At 42.6% G+C, this 25,722-nt stretch overlaps 1 protein-coding gene across 6 annotated transcripts in view; it reads left to right on the top strand.

Annotated features, from left to right (window-relative positions):
- The window catches only part of ITPR1 (inositol 1,4,5-trisphosphate receptor type 1), a 328,207-nt gene that overhangs the window by 155,623 nt on the left and 146,862 nt on the right, over nucleotides 1–25,722 (top strand). For all 6 annotated transcript variants that reach the window (XM_043587979.1, XM_043587980.1, XM_043587982.1 and 3 more), the window contains 15 exons: nucleotides 716–874; nucleotides 2,993–3,165; nucleotides 4,377–4,496; nucleotides 6,031–6,225; nucleotides 8,815–9,066; nucleotides 9,966–10,107; nucleotides 11,212–11,365; nucleotides 12,366–12,553; nucleotides 15,902–16,040; nucleotides 16,714–16,768; nucleotides 18,881–19,046; nucleotides 19,156–19,326; nucleotides 19,826–19,891; nucleotides 21,401–21,538; nucleotides 25,049–25,174. In XM_043587979.1, coding sequence (XP_043443914.1) covers nucleotides 716–874; nucleotides 2,993–3,165; nucleotides 4,377–4,496; nucleotides 6,031–6,225; nucleotides 8,815–9,066; nucleotides 9,966–10,107; nucleotides 11,212–11,365; nucleotides 12,366–12,553; nucleotides 15,902–16,040; nucleotides 16,714–16,768; nucleotides 18,881–19,046; nucleotides 19,156–19,326; nucleotides 19,826–19,891; nucleotides 21,401–21,538; nucleotides 25,049–25,174 — 2,244 coding nt within the window. The remainder of the gene's footprint in view (nucleotides 1–715; nucleotides 875–2,992; nucleotides 3,166–4,376; nucleotides 4,497–6,030; nucleotides 6,226–8,814; nucleotides 9,067–9,965; nucleotides 10,108–11,211; nucleotides 11,366–12,365; nucleotides 12,554–15,901; nucleotides 16,041–16,713; nucleotides 16,769–18,880; nucleotides 19,047–19,155; nucleotides 19,327–19,825; nucleotides 19,892–21,400; nucleotides 21,539–25,048; nucleotides 25,175–25,722) is intronic.

A 25,722-nucleotide genomic window follows, 5' to 3' on the forward strand; every position in this document is an offset into this window, starting at 1 on the left:
GTACGCTTGGCATAGAAATTCCTGGCCACTAGAACCCAAAGAAAAATATATTAGTTACTACTCCTTCAGTTCTCCATAGGAACTTGGGATTTGAGAACACTTTTTCCTGTTGGTTGATGAAAGACAAAATTTATTAACACTTCATCATGTTTCAGCACGGTTTTCTAGTCCAAGAAGAAATTATGTCCAGCTGTTTCAGGTGATGACCTCCCAGATTAGATTGGCTCAATGCCAATGCTCATTTCTACAATAACAATTCCTTGAGGGGCCAAAATGATCAGATTCTGTGGCAGAAGCCTTTGCTGAGCACTATATTTATGCAACTGACAGTTTTTAATCTTTTATCCTTAGCACTCCCTTGTGAGCTGGGTAGTGTTCTTTCCATTTTATTCCTGAGAAAACCAAAGGTTACCTTAACTGTGTTCTTTACCACTAGGGAATAATGCAGGTGAATGATTTCAGCCTAGAATCTGCTGACTGCAGAGTCCGCACTCTTAACCATAGCCCTACACACTGTACTGGGAAGTGTTTGAGGACCAGTTAGGTCCAGGTGGACTGTGGTGAGTGGGTGTACAATTTTCAGGTTACTGCCATTGATGTAGAGAGAGTGGTCTGTGTAGTGCTGCCTCCCAGGAGATTCTATTAGTTTGCGACAGAGGACTAGCCATTAACACACTAAATGGTGATGGTGTTTATTCTTCCTTCTCACAACCAGATCTTCAAATTGTTACAAGCCCCATTCACAGACTGTGGCGATGGCCCAATGCTGCGGCTCGAGGAGCTTGGGGACCAGCGGCATGCTCCTTTCAGACATATCTGTCGGCTCTGCTACAGGGTCCTGAGACACTCTCAGCAAGACTACAGGAAAAACCAGGTTGGGATTTAGGATTGATGGGAAGTGATGGGCAGTTTTGTCCCTGAAGTTCACTTACTTGCCTCATGAGTTCTAAGTGTTAAATCTGTAATTACTTAATGGCTAGAGAATAGTTCATTAGGTTTGTGTGTAGAAAGGAAATAGATTTTTTGCAAGCCTGAGAAGAAGATACATTCTAGAGTCCTTAAGAAGGATACCCAAGAAGTCCCCTTCTGCAGCCACCTTTCAGTGAGATTTTTTTTTTTTGATACTGTTAGTACATTTCTAGTATTTTTTATGGCACGTTATCTTAAAAATCAGGGAAATGATTGCATGTGTTTATATTAAAGCAAGAGTGGAATCTTCTTGCTCCCTTCCATATCTTCCATCTGTGCTGGTAACTTTCTCTTTATCTTGGTTGTGGTTCATGTTTTATGGTATTCTAAGTTCTTATCTGTGTCATGACACTGTATATAGTGTCCTCATGAGATAAACTTTCTAACCTCTCTGGGGTCTCCCATCAATTTGCCATTCTAAGGAAACCTGGAAACTGTGTTGCCACACTTAGTAGTTCTCAGCTGGGAGTAATTTTGTCCCCCAGGAAATACTTGGCAATATCTGGAGACCTTTTTGAGTGTCACAACTTGGGCGGGATGGGGCGAGGGGGCATCTGGTGGGTAGAAGCCACGGATGCTATTGAATATCCAGTAATGCACAAGACATCCCCCAACAACGAACAGTTACCCAACCCAGAAAGTCAGTAGTGCTGAGGCTGAGAAGTCTTGTACTGCATTGAATTAGTGTAGGTGCACAGATGATGCTTATCATAACCTTGACTCCTCCTCTCTGCATTGTGTTGCAAAAGGCTTTTGTTTGTAAACTTTGGACTGCCACCACATCTGGCCTTTAAATTTAAACATCTCTCTGTAATGAAAATTGTTCTGTTCTGTCATGAAGAAAGTGTTAAACTTCAGCAGTGCTCTCAAGTATTAGATATAACCTTGTTAGCAAGTATAAGCTTTTGACTTAGCCTTTGCTATTATCTAAATAGAAGGTATCATATACCTATGATGCTTTGTTCATTAGCCTGGACAGGTTGCCTTTGGGTGCTCTGGTTACTTTAATTCTGCCAGTGCATTAAAACCATACTCAAATAGTGCCAAAGAGATTTTTGTTCTGTTCCTCTCTGCCATCTTCCAATGAGGATACATCAGAGCCTCTAGAGTGTACTAGCACATTTCGCTTGTACATGAAAAGGCCAAAAAAGTCCCACCTGTCGCTGCTACATTGAATGTCTTTGCTTGTTGTTATGGATTGTCTGCCACCCAGCAGCAGTCTGTCCCTGAAGTCTGATTAATTATGAAACATGCATCCTTACTTGAGTATGGGCTGAAAAGTGGCCAGTGTCCACTGTAAACACCCTGAGTAGTTTTTAGGATTTTGGAATTAATTTTGAAACATTAAACCAAGTTTCAAGTGCTGTTTGAACTTTGAGTCTGTCTTAGGCAGGAAACGTCTCTGAATAGAAACAAATACCGACAAGAGATTTCCCTGACTTCTCATATATTTTTTATGGAATGTCATGTCTGCTTCCCAAAGAGAGAAGCCAGCGATGTTTTTATGCGTTCTGTGAATATGATTGACTGGCTTAGGTATTCCTCACTTGATTCTGCTCCCCATTGACTATGCAAATGTATTTTCACCCCAGATAAAGAAAACAAAATAGGGTGGTACTGTTCTAAACATCTAGGTAGGCTTAAGTATGTTTATTCAGCAGCACAGAGCAATAAGGCACAGTTAAGTCCTCTTGAATTAGCAGTAAAATCACAGCTGAAAAACAGCTTTTGACCTTTTAGAAAAATAAGTCACCACATTAATATTTATACTGTGCACTTGATAAAATGCCCATCTGTACATAATTTGCTTAATTACATTTGTGTGGCAGGTTTAGTAAAACCAAGAAGTGTGAGGGAGTTTGCAGCTGTTGACCTAGATGAGAAAGTTGTAGAAAGGCACCTAACTAGGATTTCCCTTATGAACAGTCCTTCTCGCTAGGGAAGGTTGCTGCTTTGCTTAGTTTGGGGTTAACCTTAAAATCTTCTGTTCTCCCCGCTTGACCTCCCTTTTCATCCTTAAAAGGAGTACATAGCCAAGCAGTTTGGCTTTATGCAGAAGCAGATTGGCTATGATGTGTTGGCCGAAGACACCATCACCGCCCTGCTTCACAATAACCGAAAACTCCTGGAAAAACACATCACCGCCGCTGAGATCGACACGTTTGTCAGTCTGGTGCGAAAGAACAGGGAGCCCAGGTGAGGTGGAAGTGGGTCTGATCCACCGAAGGTGTCTGTGCCTTGAAGATGCAGGCATTGAGCTAGTCAGGGTGCTTTTGGCGAGGTTTCCTTTGGAGGGCTGCCAGTGACAGATTTCGGTTAGGCTGGTCTGGAGAGGCTCTTGGGTGAGTAGTGGAAAGAACACGGTAGTGGGATAGACCCGTAGTGGAATCCTAGTTCTGCACTTGGCCAGCTGGGTGACTTTCTCTTTCCACTTGAGCTTTAATTTTCTTCTATGCTAAATGGGTGTTTATGAAAATTGAATGAGAATAAATACACGTGAAGTGCCTGGCACTTGGTAGACGCACAGGAAATCACAGTGATGGCCATTTATTCACAGTTTAGCACCCCCTAATTATCACTTAGAACACCTCCCCCAAGTGTCATCAGTAAGAGTCTCTTGCAAACTTAGTTGTCACTTGAGTGTTTCTATTTTACATTACAGTTCTGTCATTTCTCATTCACATAGATCTCCCCCCCCCCCCCTTTCCTCTTTTCTTCTCCTCATTAAGATCTACACCATTTCAGAAGCAGTGGAAAGTAGTTTATAATATAGGTATGGTGAATGGTCACACTGAGATACAATGAGAGCTGATAGTGTTGTTATAAAGTGACTCCTCCCACCCCATAAAGATGAAGAATGTTCCATGGAGCATTCTCATGTTCAGGGAATCAACTAAATAAGCACTTGACATGTATTATTGCATTTAATCCTCAGGACAGTACTACAAGGTTTTACGTTACCCTCTCCTGAAGATGAGAAAAGTGAGGTTAAGACATATTCCCATGTAACACTGCATATGAGAATATCACTAATGAGAACAGGGATTCCAACTTGGGCCATCAGGCCTCAGAGCCTTTCCTCACCTCTCTGGTCCTCCTCCATCTCCACCATTTCTTCCTTATGCAAACGTCTTCCTTGTCTTGTTTGTTTCATTTTAATCTCATCATCTGTTCATCTGCCCTGGCCCTTGCCATCTTTTTTCTTTTTCTCCTTTCTTGATTTCTTCTCTTAGCGCAACCGGGTTTCTGCTGGTGCTGTAGACACTGGCACCAAAACCTAAAATGTCTCTAGTTTCTTGTGTCGAAGATACGTTGGGTCTGTCCATTTGAGGAGGAGTCTGGCTTCGAGAGCCAAACCTCTACTGTGGCTGCAGAAAACATTTCGTTTGCTTTCTCTTTCTCCATAGATTCTTAGATTACCTCTCCGACCTCTGTGTTTCCATGAACAAATCGATCCCGGTGACCCAGGAACTGATATGTAAAGCTGTGCTGAATCCAACCAATGCCGACATCCTGATTGAGACCAAGTGAGTGGGGGCTATTGGGGTTGAAGATACAGATGAGGAAGGGATTTAGATGGAGAATGTATGGTCCAGTGGATGTCTGCACTCTAGGATAATAGAACTTAACACTTTGATTTCTTTAGAGTTGGTCTGAAGTCAGATGAGCTGGCATGGGATCTTGCTTATGCAAAGGTCTTTGATGGGGGAATTCAGTTTACCTTTAGAGTGGCCTCCTCTGTACATAGGTATCACTTTGCACACTGGTTTATTTATTTATTTTTGAATATATTTATTTTTTTAATACATTTTTTAAAGTTTTATTTTGAGAAAGGCAAGCAGGGGAGGGGCAGAGAGAGAGAGGGAGAATCCCAAGAAGGCTCCACACTGTCAGCACAGAGCCTGATGTGGGACTTGAACTCACAAAATTGTGAAATCATGACCTGAGCTGAAATCAGCAGACACTTAGCCATCTGAGCCACCCATGCACCCCCTTGCACATTGGCTTAAAAATAATGTGAATTCACCAGAGAGCATTTTGCACATACTTGATTTAATGTTAAGAGTTTAAAGTTCTTTGGGTAGGATCACCAGTTTTAAAAGTTAAAGAAGATAATTCAATGGTGATGTTAGGTCACTGTAGGAAAGAGCTTTTTAATTATCACTGTTGAAAATGTGTTTAGTGGTACATAAAAATTTTGGTAATAGTAGTGATTGATTTTTTATCAGGGGAACAGTTTTCCTGGTAAGTACAGTACTAGTAATAGGGCCAGTGTTTAGAAAACAAAACAAAACCCAAAACTGAATTATGCCCTGAGCTCTAGTGGGGTTTGTTTGTTTGTTGCTTTTTTTGTTTAGTTGTTTTTTTGGTTTTTTTTGCTTCTCATAACTTAATTTTGGGTTTGGGCTAATGCAACCTCTCAGCATTTTGGCATTTGGGCCTGAATAACTGTTAATCATGATGGACTATCTGTGTGTTTAGCAGCATCCTTGGCTTCTACTCACTAGATGCTCATTGTACCCCTCCCACTCAGTTGGGACAAACAAAAATGTTAAAATGTTTGCAGACATTGCCCAGTGTCTCCTGGGGAGGGTGCAGGGCAGACAAAATCACCTGCTTGAGCACCACTGGAATAAAGTGGTGAATAAAATGAAGAAGTTCAAGTTTGGCTCTTTGTGATTTTGCCATTAAGGGGCAAAAAAAAAAAAGGTTATGTGTTTTTATGCTAAAAGTTTTTTATGTTTTTTTGTTTTTTTTATTTTTTTTTTTAATTTTGAGAGACAGAGCCTGAGTGGAGGAGGGGCAGAAAGAGACAGGGAGACACAGAATCGAAGCAGGCTGTAGGCTCTGAGCTGTCAGCACACAGCCCAGTGCGGAGCTCAAACCCACAAACTGCGAGATCATGACCTGACCCAAAGTCGGCTGCCTCACCAGCTAAGCCACCCAGGCACCCCTATGCTGAAAGTGAAGCTAGATTTCAATATATTGCTAGAGCTGATCTTAGATTAGCAAGTATTGCTAACATAAGGAGTTTTCACTACTCCTCCTCTTATTTTCCAGGCTGGTTCTTTCTCGTTTTGAATTTGAGGGTGTTTCTACTGGAGAGAATGCTCTGGAAGCAGGAGAAGACGAGGAAGAGGTGTGGCTCTTTTGGAGGGACAGCAACAAGGAGATTCGCAGCAAAAGTGTCCGGGAACTGGCCCAAGATGCCAAAGAAGGGCAGAAGGAGGACCGCGATGTTCTCAGCTACTACAGGTGATGGGGAGTCCCGCTGGGCTCAGTTCAGGCTGCCCTGGAGGGAACTGATGAGGAATTTACTGCTTGCTTATTGGTTGCTCCACACAATCACATGTTGTCACCTATCTAGCAAAAAGATGTAGATTTTAGGATTTGGGCGTGTAAGGTTTCATTGGTACTTAGGTAGTAAATTGATTCCTGGACGTGGCCAAGTAGGGAAAACAGTGAGTGCTTGCATCGGCCCCTCATTACTATTTGTCCTTAACAGAATAATAGCATACAAGCGCATATCATGTGGTCACATTGCTTGTGTTCAAATCCTGACCTTTCTACTTACTAGGTTTTTTTGCCTTTGGCCAAGTCATATACCTCTTCATGCCCCAGCTCCTTTATCTGCAAAATAGAGACAGTAGTGCCAACCTCATAGAATTTTGCAGACAGAGGTAGAACATGAATACGTGTATTCATACATGTGTGTATGTTTATACATACACATAACACATATGTCTTTCTATATCTGTACAAATATTTTTTTTGAGCGTGGGAGCAAGTACAAGTTGGGGAGGGGCAGAGAAAGAGGGAGAGAGAATCCCAAGCAGGCTCTGCACCATCAGCACAGAGTTTCACGTGGGGTTCGAACTCACAAACCATGAGATCACGACCTGAGCCTAAGTTAAGAGTCGGATGGTTAACCGACTGAGCCACCCAGGTGCCCCTGTACAAATACAGAATAAAACCATGAGTCCCGTCCCCATCTGTACTTCCAGTTCCTTTCTCACACCATAGTGTTGTTATGGCCTTCACCTTTCCGTATTGATAACTTACTCTTGAGAGAAACCTGGCTGGCCTTTTACCTGGTGTGCATCCTTGTTTGCTCACTCTCCACCTCTGCCGGTTACCTCATCTGGCCCTAGGGTCTCCCGGGTCCCAGCTTTAAGATCTGCTGGCCCTGCCACCTCAAGGGAAGGCAGTGGAAAGGAAATGAAGGGGCAAGAGAGCCAAGGAAAACTTTTTAAAGAATAGAGAAGCAAAGATGGAAAAGTGCTTAGGGCATTTTTTAACAAGTAAAACTTTGCAGCTACAGTGCCCTTTGATAGCTCCTGTGTTCTCTTCCCTCCCATTCATGCATGTAGTGTATACCCTCCTACATTCTCTGTGTTTCTGTTTTACTACATTTGTATGTATTCATAAAAAATATATAGCATTTTGCCAGTTCTTAGGACTGTATGTAAATGGTACTGTACTTGTCTCATTTATCCTGTATTGTTTCTGAAATGTGCTCGTGTTAATGGTGGTAGATCTGTTTCTCTAATTTCGACTTCTGGATGGCATTCCCTTTTATTATGCCATGTTTTCATTGCTCTTGGATATTCCATCATATGCCACAATTTAGTTTTTCATGTCAGGGGACCTCCTTATTCAAAAGGTATGCGTATGAGTGAGAGTTTGTCTTTCCTATTAGGAGTGGAATTGTTGAATTGGCAAGTTTTACTGAGCGATCCTAGATTGGGTATTGTGGTGCACACTCACACCAGTTGTGAGTGAGAACTTTGTTTCTCCTGCTGTTTGCTACCTGTGAATATTGTGATGCTTTTTACTCTTTGGTAATTTTATAAGCATGAAATAGAATCATATTTTAATCTGTATCCACTGAAATCTAGTGAGATTGAGAACATTTTCAACTCATAGTTATCAATAATAAATAGGATTTTGGATTCAGAAGTCAGTATTGGCCACATTGGAAGCTTATAGCTTTTTGATTTCACATTACAAGTTGTTTTTTCTTTTAATGTCTGATGTATCTTCTCCTGAGGGTGAATGGGAAAGGGTACTTCTATGGTCCAGTTCAGAAGGTGACAAAGATCACATGTAGTTGGATGAGGAAGAAAACAAAACAGTTTGAGGAGTCCCCTACTTTGCACAACATGTTTTTCATGTAGAAGTCCAAGAGGCTGATATGAGATAAGATCCAAAGAGGATGATAAAATTTCTATGAGTTTCAGTATGGGAGATGATGTTTAACATTTTCTACATGGTCTTTAATGTACTGTATAAAAAAACAGCTGAGGAAATAGACAACCATTTTAAATATAACATTTTCCCCCCTTTTTATCATAAAACAAACAAGGACAAAATGGAATCAAGTAGTCACATAATTACTCCAACTCAGCAGCGTGGACTTGTATGACTGGTGGTAAAGCCTGAACAGTTTCTTCATTTGCTTGGTACACAGGCAATTTAAGGGTGTCGATGTATAAGATCAGGTGGCCAAATGTCACTCCTGTGAAAGTTGGGGATATTCAAATGGTCTTGCTGTGTGTTGCCATTCATCCTCAATAATTTCTCTTGTTTTAAATGTTTTATTATATATTTTGAGAAAGAGAGACAGAGCGTGAGCAGGGGAGGGGCAGAGAGAGAGGGAGACACAGATTCCGAAGCAGGCTACAGACTCTGAGCTGTCACTACAGAGCCTAATATGGGGCTTGAACTCACAGGCGGTGAGATGATGGACCTGAGCCAAAGTTGGACGTTTAACTGACAGTGCCACCAAGGCGCCCCTTTGCTCAATGATTTCTGATTTCTTCACATAACTTTTCTTTTCTTCAGGTATCAGTTGAACCTTTTTGCTAGGATGTGTCTAGACCGCCAGTACCTGGCCATCAATGAAATATCAGGCCAGCTGGATGTAGATCTCATTCTCCGCTGCATGTCTGATGAGAACCTGCCCTATGACCTGAGGGCATCCTTCTGTCGCCTCATGCTTCATATGCACGTGGACCGAGATCCCCAGGAACAAGTCACTCCCGTGAAATATGCCCGCCTCTGGTCTGAGATTCCCTCGGAGATCGCCATTGATGAGTGAGCCTGCTGCTTTAAAACCTCATTAATGTTTTGTGTCACTGTAGACCACTTATGGTCAAGTTCAGTCTAGTTAAAGCATAGATGAAAGGTGAAGTGTATTTTTTTTTTTCAAGAATGCAAAAGATGGCATACTTCGATTTTTTGTCTTGTCTTTTTTTTTGTAATTCAACAAATATTTGTCTCTGTGTCAGCCTTAACTAATGTATCAGTGAACAAACCAAAACACTATCTGTACACTAGATAGGGAAAAAAGATATAAACAAGATAAATGATTACATGTCTTAGTGATACTTGCTAAGGAGGAGAAATAAATTAAGGACAGAGGGTAGGAGAGGGGATTTTGGGGAGGGGATATTGGCTTTGTGGCTGAGCAGCTGGGGAAGGCTCAACAGGGAAGATATTGAACTTTTTTTTTGTTAAATTTTTTTAAATGTTTATTTTTGACAGAGAGAGTGTGAGCAAGGGAAGGGCAGAGAGAGAGGGAGACACAGAATCTGAAGCAGACTCCAGGCTCTGAGCTGTCAGCACAGAGCCTGATAGAGGGCTCCAACTCACAAACCGCAAGATCATGATCTCAACCGAAGTCAGACGCTTAACCGAGCCACCTAGGGGCCCCAGGATCTTGAACTTTTATTTCATTTTCTTTGTGTTTTTTCCCCAATATTTATTTATTTTGGAGAGTGAGAGAGACAGAGTGCAAATGGGGGAGGGGCAGAGAGAGGGAGGCACAGAATCCAAAGCAGGTTCCGTCCAGGCTCTGGAGCTGTCAGCACAGAGCCCAATGCAGGACTTGAACCCATGAACCATGAGATCGTGACCTGAGCTGAAGTCAGGCTCTTAACCGACTGAGCCACCCAGGCGCCCCTGATTTCCTTTTCTTTCTCTTTTCCTTTTAGCTATGATAGTAGCGGAGCTTCCAAAGATGAAATTAAGGAGAGGTTTGCTCAGACCATGGAATTTGTGGAGGAGTATTTAAGAGATGTGGTTTGTCAGAGGTTTCCTTTCTCTGATAAGGAGAAAAATAAGCTTACATTTGAGGTAATTCATGATGAAATAATCTATATGTTTTACCTGCTTTTCATTGGTCATTTTTCTCTGGGATAAATAGAAAATATTTTAGCATGTGGTGATTTCTGTGATGATACTCCGGTTTTTTAATAAAAGGGAATTGAGCTCAATTTTGTTCCACAAGAAAATAGAACGAATACCAGTCGCTTGACTTACTGGTAGTTATGCTGGTAGAATAAATATCCAGGGTTAATTGAATCACATAAAATGATAGAACATTACGTATACTCTGTACGTGATCTTAAAAACAACAGGAAAGAAACAGACTATGCTTGGGATCCATCATAGATTAATCATTTGAGGGACACAAATCCTTATTACCTTTGACTTAAAATGTTTCTTTTTGAGACCAGTTTTCCTTTTGAGGAGTCTATTTCCAAGGATTGCAATATTGTTTTCTGTGTCCTGTTGGGCTGCAACGTGGCTTGCCCTGCAGTATCTTATTTATTTATTTGTTTGTTTGTTTGTTTATTTATTTATTTTTAATTTATTTTTAATTTTTAAATTTTTAAAAAATTTACATCCAAATTAGTTAGCATATAGTGCAACAATGATTTCAGGGGTAGATTCTTTAGTGCCCCTTACCCATTTATCCCATCCTCCCCCTCCCAAAACCCCTCCCGTAACCCTTAGTTTGTTCTCCATATTTATGAGTCTCTTCTGTTTTGTCCCCCTCCGTGTTTTTATATTATTTTTGTTTCCCTTCCCTTATGTTCATCTGTTTTGTCTCTTAAAGTCCTCATATGAGTGAAGTCATATGATTTTTGTCTTTCTCTGACTAATTTCACTTAACATAATATCCTCCAGTTCCATCCACACTCCACAGATGATTATGTCAGTTTTTTATCAACTAGTTATTAAAACAGTTCAGTAGCTTTGCAGGTTTTTGTTTCTTATTTTTTCTCCTTAGGAAACAAAGTGGAATTTGATCAGAAATGCAAGCAAAATATATGTCTCCTCTTACCATAAGAAGGGTCAGAATCAGACATTTATAAATTAGCATAAAATGGAACTAAAGGATGCAGTTGACCTAATACCATCTCTCTCTCACTCTCTCTCGTTTTAATATAATAGGTTGTAAATTTAGCTAGGAATCTCATCTACTTTGGTTTCTACAACTTCTCTGACCTTCTCCGATTGACCAAGATTCTCTTGGCCATACTGGACTGTGTGCATGTGACGACCATCTTTCCCATTAGTAAGATGGCGAAAGGAGAAGAGAATAAAGGTAAGAATGTCATGGCAAAGTGGAGAAGTGATATTTGGTGGCACCTGCACACCCGGGACATGCCCTCCCAGCTTCTTCTGTTACTACTCTTGTCATGTTTCCCTGTGATGTCCTGTCCTTTTCTTCTTGACTTTTCATTGTGGACATTTTTGAACAAAAAAGCTGAAAGAATAGCACAGCCAATACCAATACATATGAGTCCTTGATTATTCACATTTTGCTCTGTTTCCTTCATATATAAGTCTATCTGTATTTCTCCTTAGGAAATTTTGCAAAACCATTTGAAAGTTACCTAACAAATTGAATGCTTATCTCTTAAGAACACATGTCCTAGCCTTGTCTTCAATGTATCATGAGGCATTCAATGATGATATTAGTATATGATGAAATAAAATCCTGGCTTGTATCTGAGTATTGTATTTCCAGTCTGTGAATAGATAACTCCGCTTTTATATGTTTATTTTTTCTTCTGCTTTAGGTACCTACTATGTACTCACATACGGATAATTGTTGACCTTGTCTCTATAGCTAGAACAGAAAAATACTGTGTTAGATCCTGTGCTCAGTCATTTCACATATATTTCACCATTTCATCCTCTGAGCTCCTTTAGTCTCATTTTATAGATGAAGAAACTGAGCCTCAGAGGTAATCCTGCGTACTTGAGATCAGTGTTTGTAGCAGCACTCAATTTGTGCCTCGTTAGCTCCTGTGCCCCTAATTTTGTGGGTAGCAACAAGCATGTGCTAGGTGACCAGTAAAATTTGGAAGGCAAATTAATATACCAAAGTGCTCCTTTATGGATTTCAAAGCCCATCTGTTTTCCACTACTCTTTTTTCCCCGTATTTTTGATGGGTATTAACCCTTTCCAGTTCCTTGGATCCTGAGAACGTGTTGGGACAGATTTGTTAAATATGTTTAGAGTTGTGCTCCTTGTCAGGTGCCTCAGAGTACTCTCCCGGAGTGTTGTCATGACTGGGGTCTGTCCTGGCCCTTCCTAGGAAGTAATGTAATGCGGTCCATCCATGGGGTTGGAGAGCTGATGACCCAGGTGGTACTCCGCGGAGGAGGCTTTTTACCCATGACTCCTATGGCTGCTGCCCCTGAAGGCAACGTGAAGCAGACAGAGCCAGAGAAGGAGGATATCATGGTCATGGACACCAAGTTGAAGATCATTGAAATACTCCAGGTAACCGTCTCAGCCAGAGGTGGTGGGGACAGAATGTACTTCATAGGGCTACCATTTTGGATTGTGTCCCTCCTTTTATAAAGCCCTAGACTTTCTGGGAAGAGAGTGGAAGCAAATTCTTAGCTCATTGTTAAGTGCCATTTATGAACCAGCTGTCTTCATCCTTTTGTCATCTCATACCCCTCCCCAGTGTGCCCTTTTCCTGCCAGCCATGACACAACTTCCTCTAGTTACCTTAGCTTTCCATCACCATTGGCCTCTAGGTCTGCCCCCAAGATGCTCCCTTTGCTTAGAACTCACATAGGTATTCTTCTACATAAAGACAGATTTCTTGCTTATTTATTGCTTACAACTCAGCTTAAGGTTCAATTAACTGCCTCCCTCCCTTTTTCATTCATTCATTAATTCTTTCATTCATTCATTATTTATTTATTTTTTTTTTTAATTTTTTTTTTTTCAACGTTTATTTATTTTGGGGACAGAGAGAGACAGAGCATGAACGGGGGAGGGGCAGAGAGAGAGGGAGACACAGAATCGGAAACAGGCTCCAGGCTCTGAGCCATCAGCCCAGAGCCCGACGCGGGGCTCGAACTCACGGACCGCGAGATCGTGACCTGGCTGAAGTTGGACGCCTAACCGACTGCGCCACCCAGGCGCCCCATTCATTCATTATTTATTGAAATTGATTCTGTGCCAAGTACTTTTAAACATTTGAGAGCCAGGGCTGAACAGCATATATTAATTTCCTGTTTCTAAAGAGCCTACATATTGGTAAGAGTCATAGGCATGTTAAACAACAGGTATGCTATGTCAGATAGTGGTAAGTGGTAAGGATGCTAAAATATAAGAGGGTCAGGATTGTTTGGAGGCCACCAGAATGTGGGGCCAGGGATATTTCTTTCGATGGGGTTGTCAGGGCCTCTCTAGTAAGGGAACATGATCAGAGACCTGAATGAAGTGAGGAACCTAATATGTGAGTATCTAGGAAAATTCTCTGAGGCAGAGGGAATAACAGTGAGAAGACCCTGAGGTGGGAGTACACTTGGAAAATTTTGGAATAGGTTGGGTTCAAGAGGGAATGGAAGAAAATGAATCAGGGAGAGTAAGTACAAAACTCTTTGAGGAGATTTGGTATAAAGATGTATAGAGAAGTGGGGAAGTGACTGAAGGGTGATTGTTGGTGACAGGAAGTTTTTGTTGTAATAAGTTTTAAGTTGGGAGATTATAGCAAGTTTATATCCTGAATGGAATGGTCAGGTAGAGAGGGACAAGTTGTTGACACAGGAGAGAGAGGATAATTGTAGGAGTAAACTCCCTACATTGGCAAAATGAGGTCCGGGAGTCAGTCTCCTGAAGATAGGGTTTGATCTTAGGTATGAAAACCCTCCTGATCTCATGACATTCTGTGTTTTCCTCTTTCTGTTCATACATCATTTTTATTCATCAGCAGAATTATTTGTTCCTCAGTGAATAGAAGACTGTTACCACTTCTTTTTCCCATGCTGCCTAATCCCAACCCCAGAACATGTAGTAGATGATTATAAATGTTTGTAGACTTAATTTGTCTCTTGAGTCTGAATCACATTTTATCAGTAGTTTGAAAACATCCATTAGAGTCCTCAAATATTTAAGGCTGTAGAGAATGACTTAGGAAGGAACCTCATTGAACTTATGCCTGAACAAAAGTTGTGGAGGACTTCTTAGGCCATGGATTATGTATCCCTCTACTTTCTGCCCCATCCCTGCTTGCACCCTGTCTTTCTCAAAGAAAAAAAAAAGTGATGTGTTGTAAAACTTGATGATACCTTGAGGTCCTCTCACTGTAGCCATCTGAGAACAGACAGCAGTTGGTTGGTGGATTCATTGTTTCATCAAATGCTTACTGACCCTCTCCCATATGCAAGGCGCTTTGCCGGGCACTGGCAGGAATGCACAGATGATTTGGGCAGGGACTGTATCCACCAGGGATTATATAGTCTAAGAGGAAAATAAGATGTGATGAAGCTGTGTCTTCATGCAAATAAAACTGTGAGGAACGTGTTCTCTTGGGACACAAGGGTGGGTCCTGGGATCTCATTTGGTAAGCACCAGAGAAGGTTTTTACAGAAGAGGTAGGATCTTAACTCTGCTTTTAACCCTGAAAAGGATTTGTAGTATAGAAACAAGGGGACCTTCTCAAGTCCCCTTGAACTTGGAGCATGTCAGACCAGAGCATGACATCACATGGACCAGTAACAACTCTCCTTGGGCAAGGACATAGAGTGTATGGAGCTTGTCAGAAATAAGATTGGAAAGGAGGAGCAGACCAGGTTCTGAGCACTCTGGGTGCCTAAGCACTCCGGGTGCCTAAAGTGCCAGGATTTTATTCTTTGGTGAGCCTTTGAGAGTTTTTATGTAGGGGACTGACCTAAGAATAGGCCCCTTTGGGAGCTGGATCTGGTATGGCAAGGCAGGAGATCATGAAGATATGAGCAAGGATAAATGATAGGAAAGATCCAGGAGACTTGGTAGAGGTGGAGCCAACAGGACATCGTCACTGATGAGATGTGTGTATCAGAGAGGGAGGGTTAGATTGACTGAGATTGATTCAGGATGAGAGAACCCAGGCAGGACTGACATTGCTAGTTTTATACAATACTGAGTTGGAGACTCTGGAAAGAAACCAAATGGGGTATCCAGTAGTAAGTAGGAAACCATGACCCAAGAACTTGGAAAGCAAGCCTAGGTAGTATAGTCTGGGAGAAGTGTATGTCCTGGGATTGAGTAAGGTCACCAGGGTCTTGAACTTTGATTTTCTATTCTTTTCTTTTTTTTCAATATTTATTTATTTTTTGAGAGTGAGAGAGACAGTGCAAGCAGGGGAGGGGCAGAGAGAATGAAGAGGGAACCCAAGAGTTAGTATATAAATCAAAGGAAACCATCAGAAATGAAAAAGACAAACCAAGCTAATTTCTAGTAGTAAAAACATTTTTCTCTCTTAATTTTTTAAAAGCAAAGTGGCCAACATCACCGTTCTCATAGACCAGAGTTGGGATTTAATACTTCCAAAAAATAATGTTTTATAGAGGATGGAGTAAGTAGTGAGTGATTAATTGTTCTGATTATTAAATTAATTATCAGGATGCTGAAGTTTAGATGCAAAGGTGCTGCAGACAGATTTGATAGACCCCATGGCAGTCTGTTGTTGAAGTAACTGTTGAGGTCTAAGCCAAATATTTGGTTCCCTTAATGCTTAAGGTAATTGATGCAGCAGATACCAGACCCAGCCAGAGTGTGGTGGGTTGGCACAGTGTTACAGGTGGTATGCTAATGTAACCAATCTGTTTCCATTTCCACTTGAATCTTTAGTTTATTTTGAATGTGAGGTTGGATTATAGGATCTCCTGCCTCCTGTGTATATTTAAGCGAGAATTTGATGAAAGCAATTCCCAGACTTCGGAAACATCCTCCGGAGGCAGCAGCCAAGAGGGGCCAAGTAACGTACCAGGTTAGTGATTTCAGAATGGGATTTCAGCCATAGAATGGGATGTGGGACTAATAAAAGCTGGGGATTCAAACAGTACACACTACAAAAGGTAAAATGTGAATATTTTGAATATTACTGTAATTTAGAACAAAATCCTAGGAGTTACCCTTTTTGGGCAGAGGAATAATTAAAAGAGTTCAGATCTCTTCTGGGTTAGGTCTTCTTTCCTTCCATCTTGGAGTGTCTTAATCATAGGACCGCTGTGTGGTTGTGTTGTGGTTACAGAAATGCCAAAAAAACAAAACATAACCCTCTAAGAAAATTTGTTGTCCACCAGCAGCTTTTACTCATGATGGAAGTTTTCCCCTGCCCAGGAAATAGTGGTGAAGAATAAGGGGTAGTAGACATAATCCCACCTATCAAGGCCTGAGCTTCCTTGGCACAAGGTCATCACTCTGCTCTACTAAGGGGATCATGAGTGGGTAGGAAATTGGCAGAAATGTGGAACATCGCACACCGGAGCCACTGGACAGTGTGATCTGAGTTGATGTGGCTTCACAGGTTTGCAATATAAGATTCTGGAAGACTTGAGGTTAACCTATGGACAGGGGCAAGTCTATTTTTGGGAAAGTTCACCAACATCCTGTTTTTCTAGACCTTTCTGCACCTGAAGCTGTGTTCTCTAAATTTTCAGGTACTCTTGACTTTGAACATATTGAAGAGCAAGCAGAAGGCATCTTTGGAGGAAGGAAAGTATATTTTCGGTGTCCTGTTTTGTGGGTGGTTCTGGTTGGGAAGCTTCTTTCATATAGCTTTGAAAGGCTCTTTCCTTCATTCTTCTAGGAAATGCTTAGTCTTTGGGTTTAGGTTATTTTACGGCTATCTTTGTAACTTTTGGTGCTCCGGTCAGAATGATACTAGGCTGTGTGTGTGTGTGTGTGTGTGTGTGTGTGTGTGTGTGTGTGTGTGTGTGTGTGTTTGTGTTTCCTGCCTAGGATAGAAAGAATGTAAGTAGGTTTCCCCAAATACACATATGCTAGGATTTCTTTAATGGTGAAAAATAGGGTTGAAAGAAAAAAGGAGATTGAAAACAGAGTGAGGTTAACAAGATCATGTCCTTCTGCTGTTGATGGACTGACATTTTTATCCGTTGGCTCTTTAGAGCCCATGCAACAACAACAGCAACAAAAATATACCTGTCCCTAACATTAAATTAATGTATGATTTCCTTTTTTAAAAGAGTGGGTTACTCATTGTTGATTGAGATCTAAATACCTATCAGATTTGAATAGCTGTAAGCTTATATAAATACCTTATGCACCTAGTTCTTTTAACATATACCCTTGATTCAGTTATCTATTGCTGTATAATAAACTACTCCAGAAATTTAATGGATTAAAAAAATAAGCCTTTTATTGCTTCTCACAATTCAATGGCTTGACTGGAGCTAAGCTGGCTATTTCGTCTGCTGGTCACTGTTCAGTGTATTGTAAAACTGTGGTGGTCTGGTGACTGGGGCTAGTACATCCAAGGTGCTTTACTCACATTTCTGGCTCTCTAAGGCTGGGACGTCTCTTTCTCCCTCCCTTCCTCTCTCTCTACGCATGACTGTCTTAGGCTTCTTCACAGCATGGTGACTGGCTCTAAGAGCAAAGTTCCCAACAGGATAGGCCAACAGTGTACAACACTAATTAAGCCTCTGCTTGTAGCATGTTGCTGATGTCCTATTGGTCAAAGCAAGTCACATGGCTGAGCCCACTGTCAATGTGGGAGGAGTCTACATAAGGGTCTATTTTGTTGAGGGCCACCAATGTTAACGTTCTACCCCAGCGCTTAATGTAAAGCCTTTGAATTTTGAGTTAGTAATATTACTGACTGTGATGAAAGATCTTGTTTTTCGGAAACAGAGTGTGTTGAGTTCAGTATGATGACACTCCTTTGTGCTGTCTTGTATCTCACCTTTCCTGATATTGACACAGCAGTGACACTGTCTTCACTCCTCTTTTGGAGGATGTAGCACAAATAGAGTATTTTCCTGGGAGATCCTCTCTGCTTTTCCTGCTAGCCTGCACACATGAAGGTTCCTTAGATGGTGAACACAATATAGGCACTGATGTAATAATTGAATGGCAGTGCTCAGTTCTGCAGTAGAATGCCATTTGATCCAGTACATGGTCATTAATTCTTTCTTTATGGAAATAACACACAGTTATCACAGATACTGAGATAACCCCTGACAATTTGCTTATTAATCCGTTTGAAGAACACTCTTCAAAGTGCGGTCTTCAGACTGCTTGCTACCAGTTTGTGACATGGTAAGTCCAGATCATGGGAGTAATCATTTTGGGTACTTTTATGGCAGCTAGACCCTGCCACAGCCTCCAAGTGCCTGATCAGTGGGCCTGGTATAGACTAAGACATCAGTTAGCTGTAAAGTTAAAGTAAAAGAAGCTGGTGCTTTAACACAGGTGTTTTGGTAGGTGCTGAGTTACAGCCTCTTAAATAAAAAATAAAACTTCTCATTAGAAGAAACACAACAGTGTGCCATTCTCAAACCACAGATAAGACCCCGCAGAAGAACACTCACAGAGTCAGAAATATGGATAAAAAGTCAATTCCTGTCACTGGGGGAAGGTAGGGACTTTGGCTTAGAATTTGACAGTTGTGACCTCCTCATAGTCTGCTCGCAGTCCAGTTGAAGTTAAAACAAGATTGTGTTCTTACAGGAACTTACTAAAACTCAAGTCACCCAGGGTTGACCACGGGGTTAGAACTCTGGTTAACGTGTGTCTGGGTCCAAGTGCGTGAGAGAAGGGTGCTTGTGGCTCATCTGTCCTTTCCCCTTCTGTGCACTCCTGTAGTGAGGAGAACACACCGCTGGACTTGGACGACCATGGTGGCAGAACCTTCCTCCGAGTCTTGCTGCATTTGACAATGCACGACTACCCACCCCTGGTGTCAGGGGCCCTGCAGCTCCTCTTTCGGCACTTCAGTCAGAGGCAGGAGGTCCTGCAGGCCTTCAAACAGGTAGTGTGTGTGTGTGTGTGTGTGTGTGTGTGTGTGTGTGTGTGTGTGGTATCGTCATCGTCAGCTGCCCAAGAGGCCATGGTGACACGGGCACGTTGCGTTTGCTCAGGTTCAGCTGCTTGTTACCAGCCAAGATGTGGACAACTACAAACAGATCAAACAAGACTTGGACCAGCTGAGATCCATTGTGGAAAAGTCGGAGCTTTGGGTGTACAAAGGGCAGGGCCCTGATGAGGCCATGGATGGTGTCTCTGGTGAAATCGAACATAAGAAAACAGAGGTGGGTGAGACCCAGGTCACGCTGCCGGAGGAGGTGGATAGGCTCCTCAAACAAGTGAATAGCTTACTCTGGTTTCACATAAAAGTGTATATTATGGGATGAGCTTTATTCTCAAGAGACCTGCATGTTGAGTAGCCAAAGTAACAGCCATTCTCCCAGGCAATAAGCTGCAGGATGGAAGGGTAGCTACCTCGCCTGTGTCACTTTGGACCACAGGGAAAATACTTGGTTGTTGAGTGGATTAGCCCCATATTTCCCTTCCAGACCCACCCGGGGAAGAACCTGTTGTCAGTAGGCTGGTCCGCCATCCTCTCCCACATCAGGGAAATCCTGTCAGTCGCAAGGGGGATGAACACGTGACTCGGGCTTAAACCCAGCGTGACAATAGGAAAGCTGCAAAAACTCCCATTGTTTCCTAAACTCCAATGACCATATGAACACACATACCTTACAGTCCAGGGGCTGGACGAACCACACTTACGTTTGTTTTGGTCCCTAGGAGGGGAATAACAAGTCACAGAAGCATGAGAGCACCAGCAGCTACAATTACAGGGTGGTCAAAGAGGTGAGTGGTTCTACTGCCCTTTTTCCTTGTGTATTAATTCTCTAAGGAGAGATAGTGAGAGTCGACTTGAAGATGCAAACACTTCATCTTTTTTCTTCATGTGAAGTTTAACAGGAAAGAAAAAGCTCTCAGAGGTTAAGTGCATGGATTTTAGGGTCATATCTGGGTTCGAATCATCCTCTGCTGCTTATTATTTGTGTGCCCTCAATTTTCTCACCTTTTAGAGGTGCAGCCAGCACCCGTGATTCTGAAAGTTTGTAATTGACCAAAGGACTAATTTTATAGAATTGTCAAGCCTTTATATCAATGACTGGCACTTAGTGTCCACCAGTGAGGGCTCTAGTTCTTTAGATATCTTTGCATAGGGTGGTTCACAGTTGGAAGGTTGGGAGCTTTGTATTTTTTTTTTTTTTTTAACCCCAGAGCAAACTCTTCCCAAGTCCTTGGCAATGATATGAGTCTCACCATTTTAGGAGGTCGATCTTCCTTCCTTCCTTCCTCCCTTTCTCCCTTCATCCCTTTTAAAGTTTCTTTATTTTTAGAGAGAGAAAGTGTGCACACATACAAGCGGAAGGGGGCAGAGACAGAGGGAGAGAGAGAGAATCACAAGTGGGCTCTGCACGGTCAGTGTGGAGCCTCATGCAGGGTTTGATCTCACAAACTGTAAGATCATGACCTGAGCCAAAGTCAAGAGTTGGACACTTACCCAACTGACCCACCCAGGCACCCCTGGAGATCTTTCTGAAACTATCTCACTTTTGGTTGAAGACATAACCTACTTCATACTCTGGAAGGGCATGTTTTTAACCATGTGTAGATTCGGTTTGATGTGATTAAGGGATACTACATATGGGAGGAACCTCCTGTGTTTAAAAAAATTTTTTTTTTTAACATTTATTCATTTTTGAGACAGAGAGAGAGCATGAGTGGGGGAAGGTCAGAGAGAGAGGGAGACACAGAATCCGAAACAGGCTCCAGGCTCTGAGCTGTCAGCACAGAGCCTGACGCGGGGCTCAAACTCACGGACCGCGAGATCATGACCTGAGCCGAAGTTGGACGTCCAACCGACTGAGCCACCCAGGCACTCCATCCTGTGTTTAATATGTCGTGATCAGTTCTGCCTCCCTGCCCATGACCAGAGCCTACAATCTTTTCTCAGTTATGCTTCCCAGTTTTCTGAAGTTGATTTCTTTCATTTTTTTTTGAAATAATTTTTTCAGGCTTTATGCAGATAAAATTGACAAAAGAAACTGTCATCTTGCTGAAGTGTGACACGTAATAACTTGATAGACACTCTGTGAAGTGATGATCACAATCAGGTTACTTAACACATCCACCACCTCACATGGCAAGCTCTTTGGAGGGTGGGTGAGAACAGTTCAGATTTACTGTCAGCCGGTTTTACGCACACGGCGCACCTTCGCTGACTGTTGCCGCCGCGCTGTGCATTGGATCTCATAACTGGGATGCTGGTCGTGGGTACACACTTGGAGTTTCTCTTTCTGACAGATCCTGATTCGGCTCAGCAAACTCTGCGTGCAGGAGAGCGCCACCGTGAGGAAGAGCAAGAAGCAGCAGCAGCGCCTGCTCCGGAACATGGGCGCGCATGCAGTGGTGCTCGAGCTGCTGCAGATCCCCTACGAGAAGGTGAGTGAGTTCCCCTCTGGCGGCGGCAGCTGTTCCCAGGGCCGGGGCAGGTCCCCGCATTTTCCGAAACCCTCCACGTTGGGATAGTGTTGGTGGCCACATGGAGCTGACGTGGCGATGGTGAACATAAGGCACTTGTAGGCAACTTGCGCTAGACAGACAGGGTGTCATGAAATACAGCCACCCGTAACCTGCCTCCAGAATCCGTTGCTTCTCCACTTGCTCCCACGCGGCACTAGATGCAAAGGTGGCATGGACGGACCTGTATATGCACATGGGCATGTGCTGTGTCCTGGGTCATCTGCAAATGCCTTTTGGGCAACGTAAGCCCTGCAAGTGACTGGATGCATGTGGGGACATGGGGCCTGCCCACTTGTGAGGTTCTCAGTAGTGTGCTGATTTCTGGTTAAATTATTTGGATCTTTCAGGATACTTGGCTCCAAGTCCTCTTTTCTGTTGTTAGAAGTTACACTCTCTGTCCCATTTTTGCATGCCAGCATTTGTCGTTGACCATGATAGGATTTAGGGAAGTAGGGTAACAGTGCTCTGTGCCGTGAAGCCTGACAGGGCACTTTCAAAAACCTCTATTCACTTCTAAAATCTAGCACAGTTATCATGTCGTTCCCACTTGACAGATGAGGAGACCGAGGCTTGGGGAACTCGAGAGTCCCAGGGAATGGATTTAGTCTCTTGTGTTCACCAGTGACTTCCAGAGAGACTTGGTGGTGAAGAGTTGGCTAAAGAAGGCTCACTGCTAGTGCTTGGAGGGTGCCAGGCACTGCATTGAGTCATATTCATTCTCCAGTTCATTTCATCCTTAACACAGCGCTTGAGATTGCTCATACTATCCGTAGCCCCATTTTATTATTTTATATTATGTTATTTTATGTTATTCCATGTTATTTTATGTTATTTTATGTTATTTAACTATTATTTACTTTTGAGATCGAGTGAGAGAGCACAAGCAAGGGAGAGGCAGAGAGAGAGGGAGACACAGAATCCAAAGTAGGCTCCAGGCTCTGGGCTTTCAGTACCGAGCCCAACGCGGGGCTCAAACCCACAAACCGTGAGATCATGAGCTGAGCTGAAGTCGTACGTTTAAGTGACTGAGTCACCCAGGCGCCCTTACTATTAGTAGCCCCATTTTAGATAAGAAGACTGGCCAGAGGTTCAGTACCTTGCCTGTACAGCCCAGCAACACATGGCAGAGCCAGATCTGCTCACCCGTGAGGCCCAGGCCCTGCTTGCTGTACCTTATCTTCCACGTACCTCACTTGGGCCTGCTGCCCTATGCTCCAGGAATTTCTCTGCAAAGGCCGCTGCCACAATCATGGGGCCCATGTGATTCAGCCTGGTCAAGCCTTTCTGCAGCCACAGATAAAGTGCAAGCTTAATCCCTCTGATAGGTCAGGAACTTAACTGACTTGAATATAACTTCAATCTAAGTGTGCTTGTCATCCAAACTTGGCTGACATGTAACTAGAACCAGCAAGCTGAATAACTTTGCTACGTATACAGAATGTGAGAAGGTAGTTTGCTGGCCGTATCTTTGCCTTACAATTTCACCAGTTTCCTTAAAGAAAGACAGCTCTTCATAGAGTAGTGTGAAAGTAACAGGTAACGCGATTCAGCTGGAATTGGGTTAGACAATTGTGTGTGTGTGTGTGTGTGTGTGTGTGAGAGAGAGAGAGACAGAGAGAGAGAGAGAGAGAGAGACAGAGAGAGAGAGACAGAGAGAGAGAGACAGACTGGTTTGATTTGGGATGGGTACGGATAGTACATTGTGGGAGAACAGTGGAAGAATTCCTACCAGCAGATACTCTCTTGTTAGGTGGTATCTTTAGAGTTTACCTGCCTTGTAAAAATTTGTTTCACATGATGAAGTGTTTGGTTTCAATGAGCCCCCGAAGATACTCCTTTGAGCCTAAGAAGTGAAAGTGCAGAACTGTTGGAGATTACTGCTGAAAACCAGCAGGGTCTCTCTGTCCCAAGGCCACTGATTTCTTAGAGCTGGAGGATTTGCCACTTTCCCTGTTAGTAGGAGACAAATGTAATATCCAGTATGTTGTATGGGATTTGCTATTAATGTCCTTTTAAACTCTTCTGTTTTTGGTTGTCAAGGCTGGTAGCTCAGATTCCTTCTGTCCGTTGTTCTGACAGATGCGTCCTTTCTTCCAGGGTTATTGTCTAGACCAGGGTGGGCAACCTGCAGACCTGAACCAAATCCAGTCTGCCATCTGTTGTTATACAGCGTAGTAGTTAAGAACGCATTCTTAAATCTTACATCTTTAGTAGTACCTGCCTAATATCCTTTCCTTTGCTTTTTGATCCACAAAGCCACAAAGTATCTGTCTGACCCTTGGTCTAGACCAGAACCAGTAGCTTACCTTTACTGAGTAATTATTATCTAAGCCCTTGACTTGGATTTTCCCATTTAATCTTCACAGCAACTGTATAAAGTGTGCATTTTTCATATCTCACTTTTATAGATGAGGAGACAGAAGCCCTGAAGGGTTAAGTAACTTGCCCAACGTCACAGAGCTAGTGAGTGGTAGATCTGGATAAGAGCTAAGCAGTCTGGTTTCAGGGTCTATGTTGCTAACTGCTCTGCTGTCTGGCATTTGAAATGAGGTGGTGTATGTGAGAAGACGTAGGGAGATTGTTGTGGGCTGAGTAGGAGGGACGATTCCATTTTTGGAATTCTTTCATTTTTACTATATTTAAACTTTTGCTTGTTTAGAATTGGGCAAAATGGTGATAGGTTTTATGCATTTGTCTTATCTTGGGGCATCTAACGCTCTCTAAAAATACTGAGTACAGTACATGCTTTTACTATAGGAAATGAGAATCGCATGATCAGCTGTCGAAATGCCTTGGGGCAGGTATTATCCCCATTTTGCAGATGGGAAAATTAACTCTTAGGTTAGATGCTAAGACAGAGATGACAAGGAAAGGATTGTGGCAAGTATATTTGCCCACATTTAGAATCCAAAAAGAGTCCCACTTTGTCACATGATCCCTGCCAAAAATGAACACATACATTTGTGAGGTGGATTAAAGAGAGTGAGCCCGAGACCTGGGCGGTGTGACCTCATCGCTAGCGATGCGGTCGGCCACGGCTCCGCTGTCACTCTGTTCTCAGAAGTGGGGCGTTCAGAAGTTCCAGGCATTGCCAGAAATGAAATTCCAGAGGCTTCCTCTCAGCTTCCACTCTGTATTGCATTTTTCCCGAATCAATTCTTTTTATATCTACCCAAGGCTAGTGGAAGAGAATATAGGAGAATTGAATAAGTTACTGGCGTCTTTTCACCGTCAGCGATGCGGCACCCCAGTGTCTTTACCCAACAGTCCCTCGGCAAGCACCTTGGCTGGAACCCACTTAGCAGGTGGTGAGCGTATCATAGAACGTGATCTCTTGGCCTAGAGATAAGTGCTGTCTCCTGCTGACCTTCTGTTGTCTACTGCATCGCCCGTTTTCGACTGATTTTTCATCTCCCTCCTTCCACACAGGCTGAAGATACCAAGATGCAGGAGATAATGAGGCTGGCTCATGAATTTCTGCAGAATTTCTGTGCTGGCAACCAGCAGAATCAAGCATTGCTACACAAACACATAAACCTGTTTCTCAACCCAGGGGTAAGACTTAAGGCCTATCTGGAAATCTGTGAGGGGAGGAGGGTGCGAAGCACTAAGGAAAAACAGCTGGTTCTTTTGCTGTTGTGACCATGGGGACTTGTTACAAAGCAACATTTATTCCAAGGGGAATGTTGGGACCATCTCTCAGGAGGACATAAATATTCCCCTTATTTTGGGAGGAGAAAGGGAAAAGGAGGAGGAGGTGGTAGGACAAAGTAAGGTATATTTTTATTTTTTCTTAACGTTCTTCATTACATCAAATTGTAGCACTAGTGAGTTGCTAATTCTCACTCGCCAGCGACATCCTCCTGAGGTCTTGCATAAAGTTTTCTGTGTATGTAATACAATACATAATAATACGTTAGATACATATAAATACACAATATATTCATATAAAACATAATTGTTATATTTTAGTGTGTCACATATGTTTTTGAAGTATGTGGAGTGCATTTTTTTTAGAGATAAATGGTGGCATACCCTACTTGTAGCTTTTTTCTCTTAATACATTGTGGCTATCTTTGCAAGTCAGAGATAAATTTTTCTGA

Source organism: Prionailurus bengalensis, chromosome A2, assembly GCF_016509475.1.
Source record: "Prionailurus bengalensis isolate Pbe53 chromosome A2, Fcat_Pben_1.1_paternal_pri, whole genome shotgun sequence".
In the NCBI taxonomy this organism is placed as follows: Eukaryota; Metazoa; Chordata; class Mammalia; order Carnivora; family Felidae; genus Prionailurus; species Prionailurus bengalensis.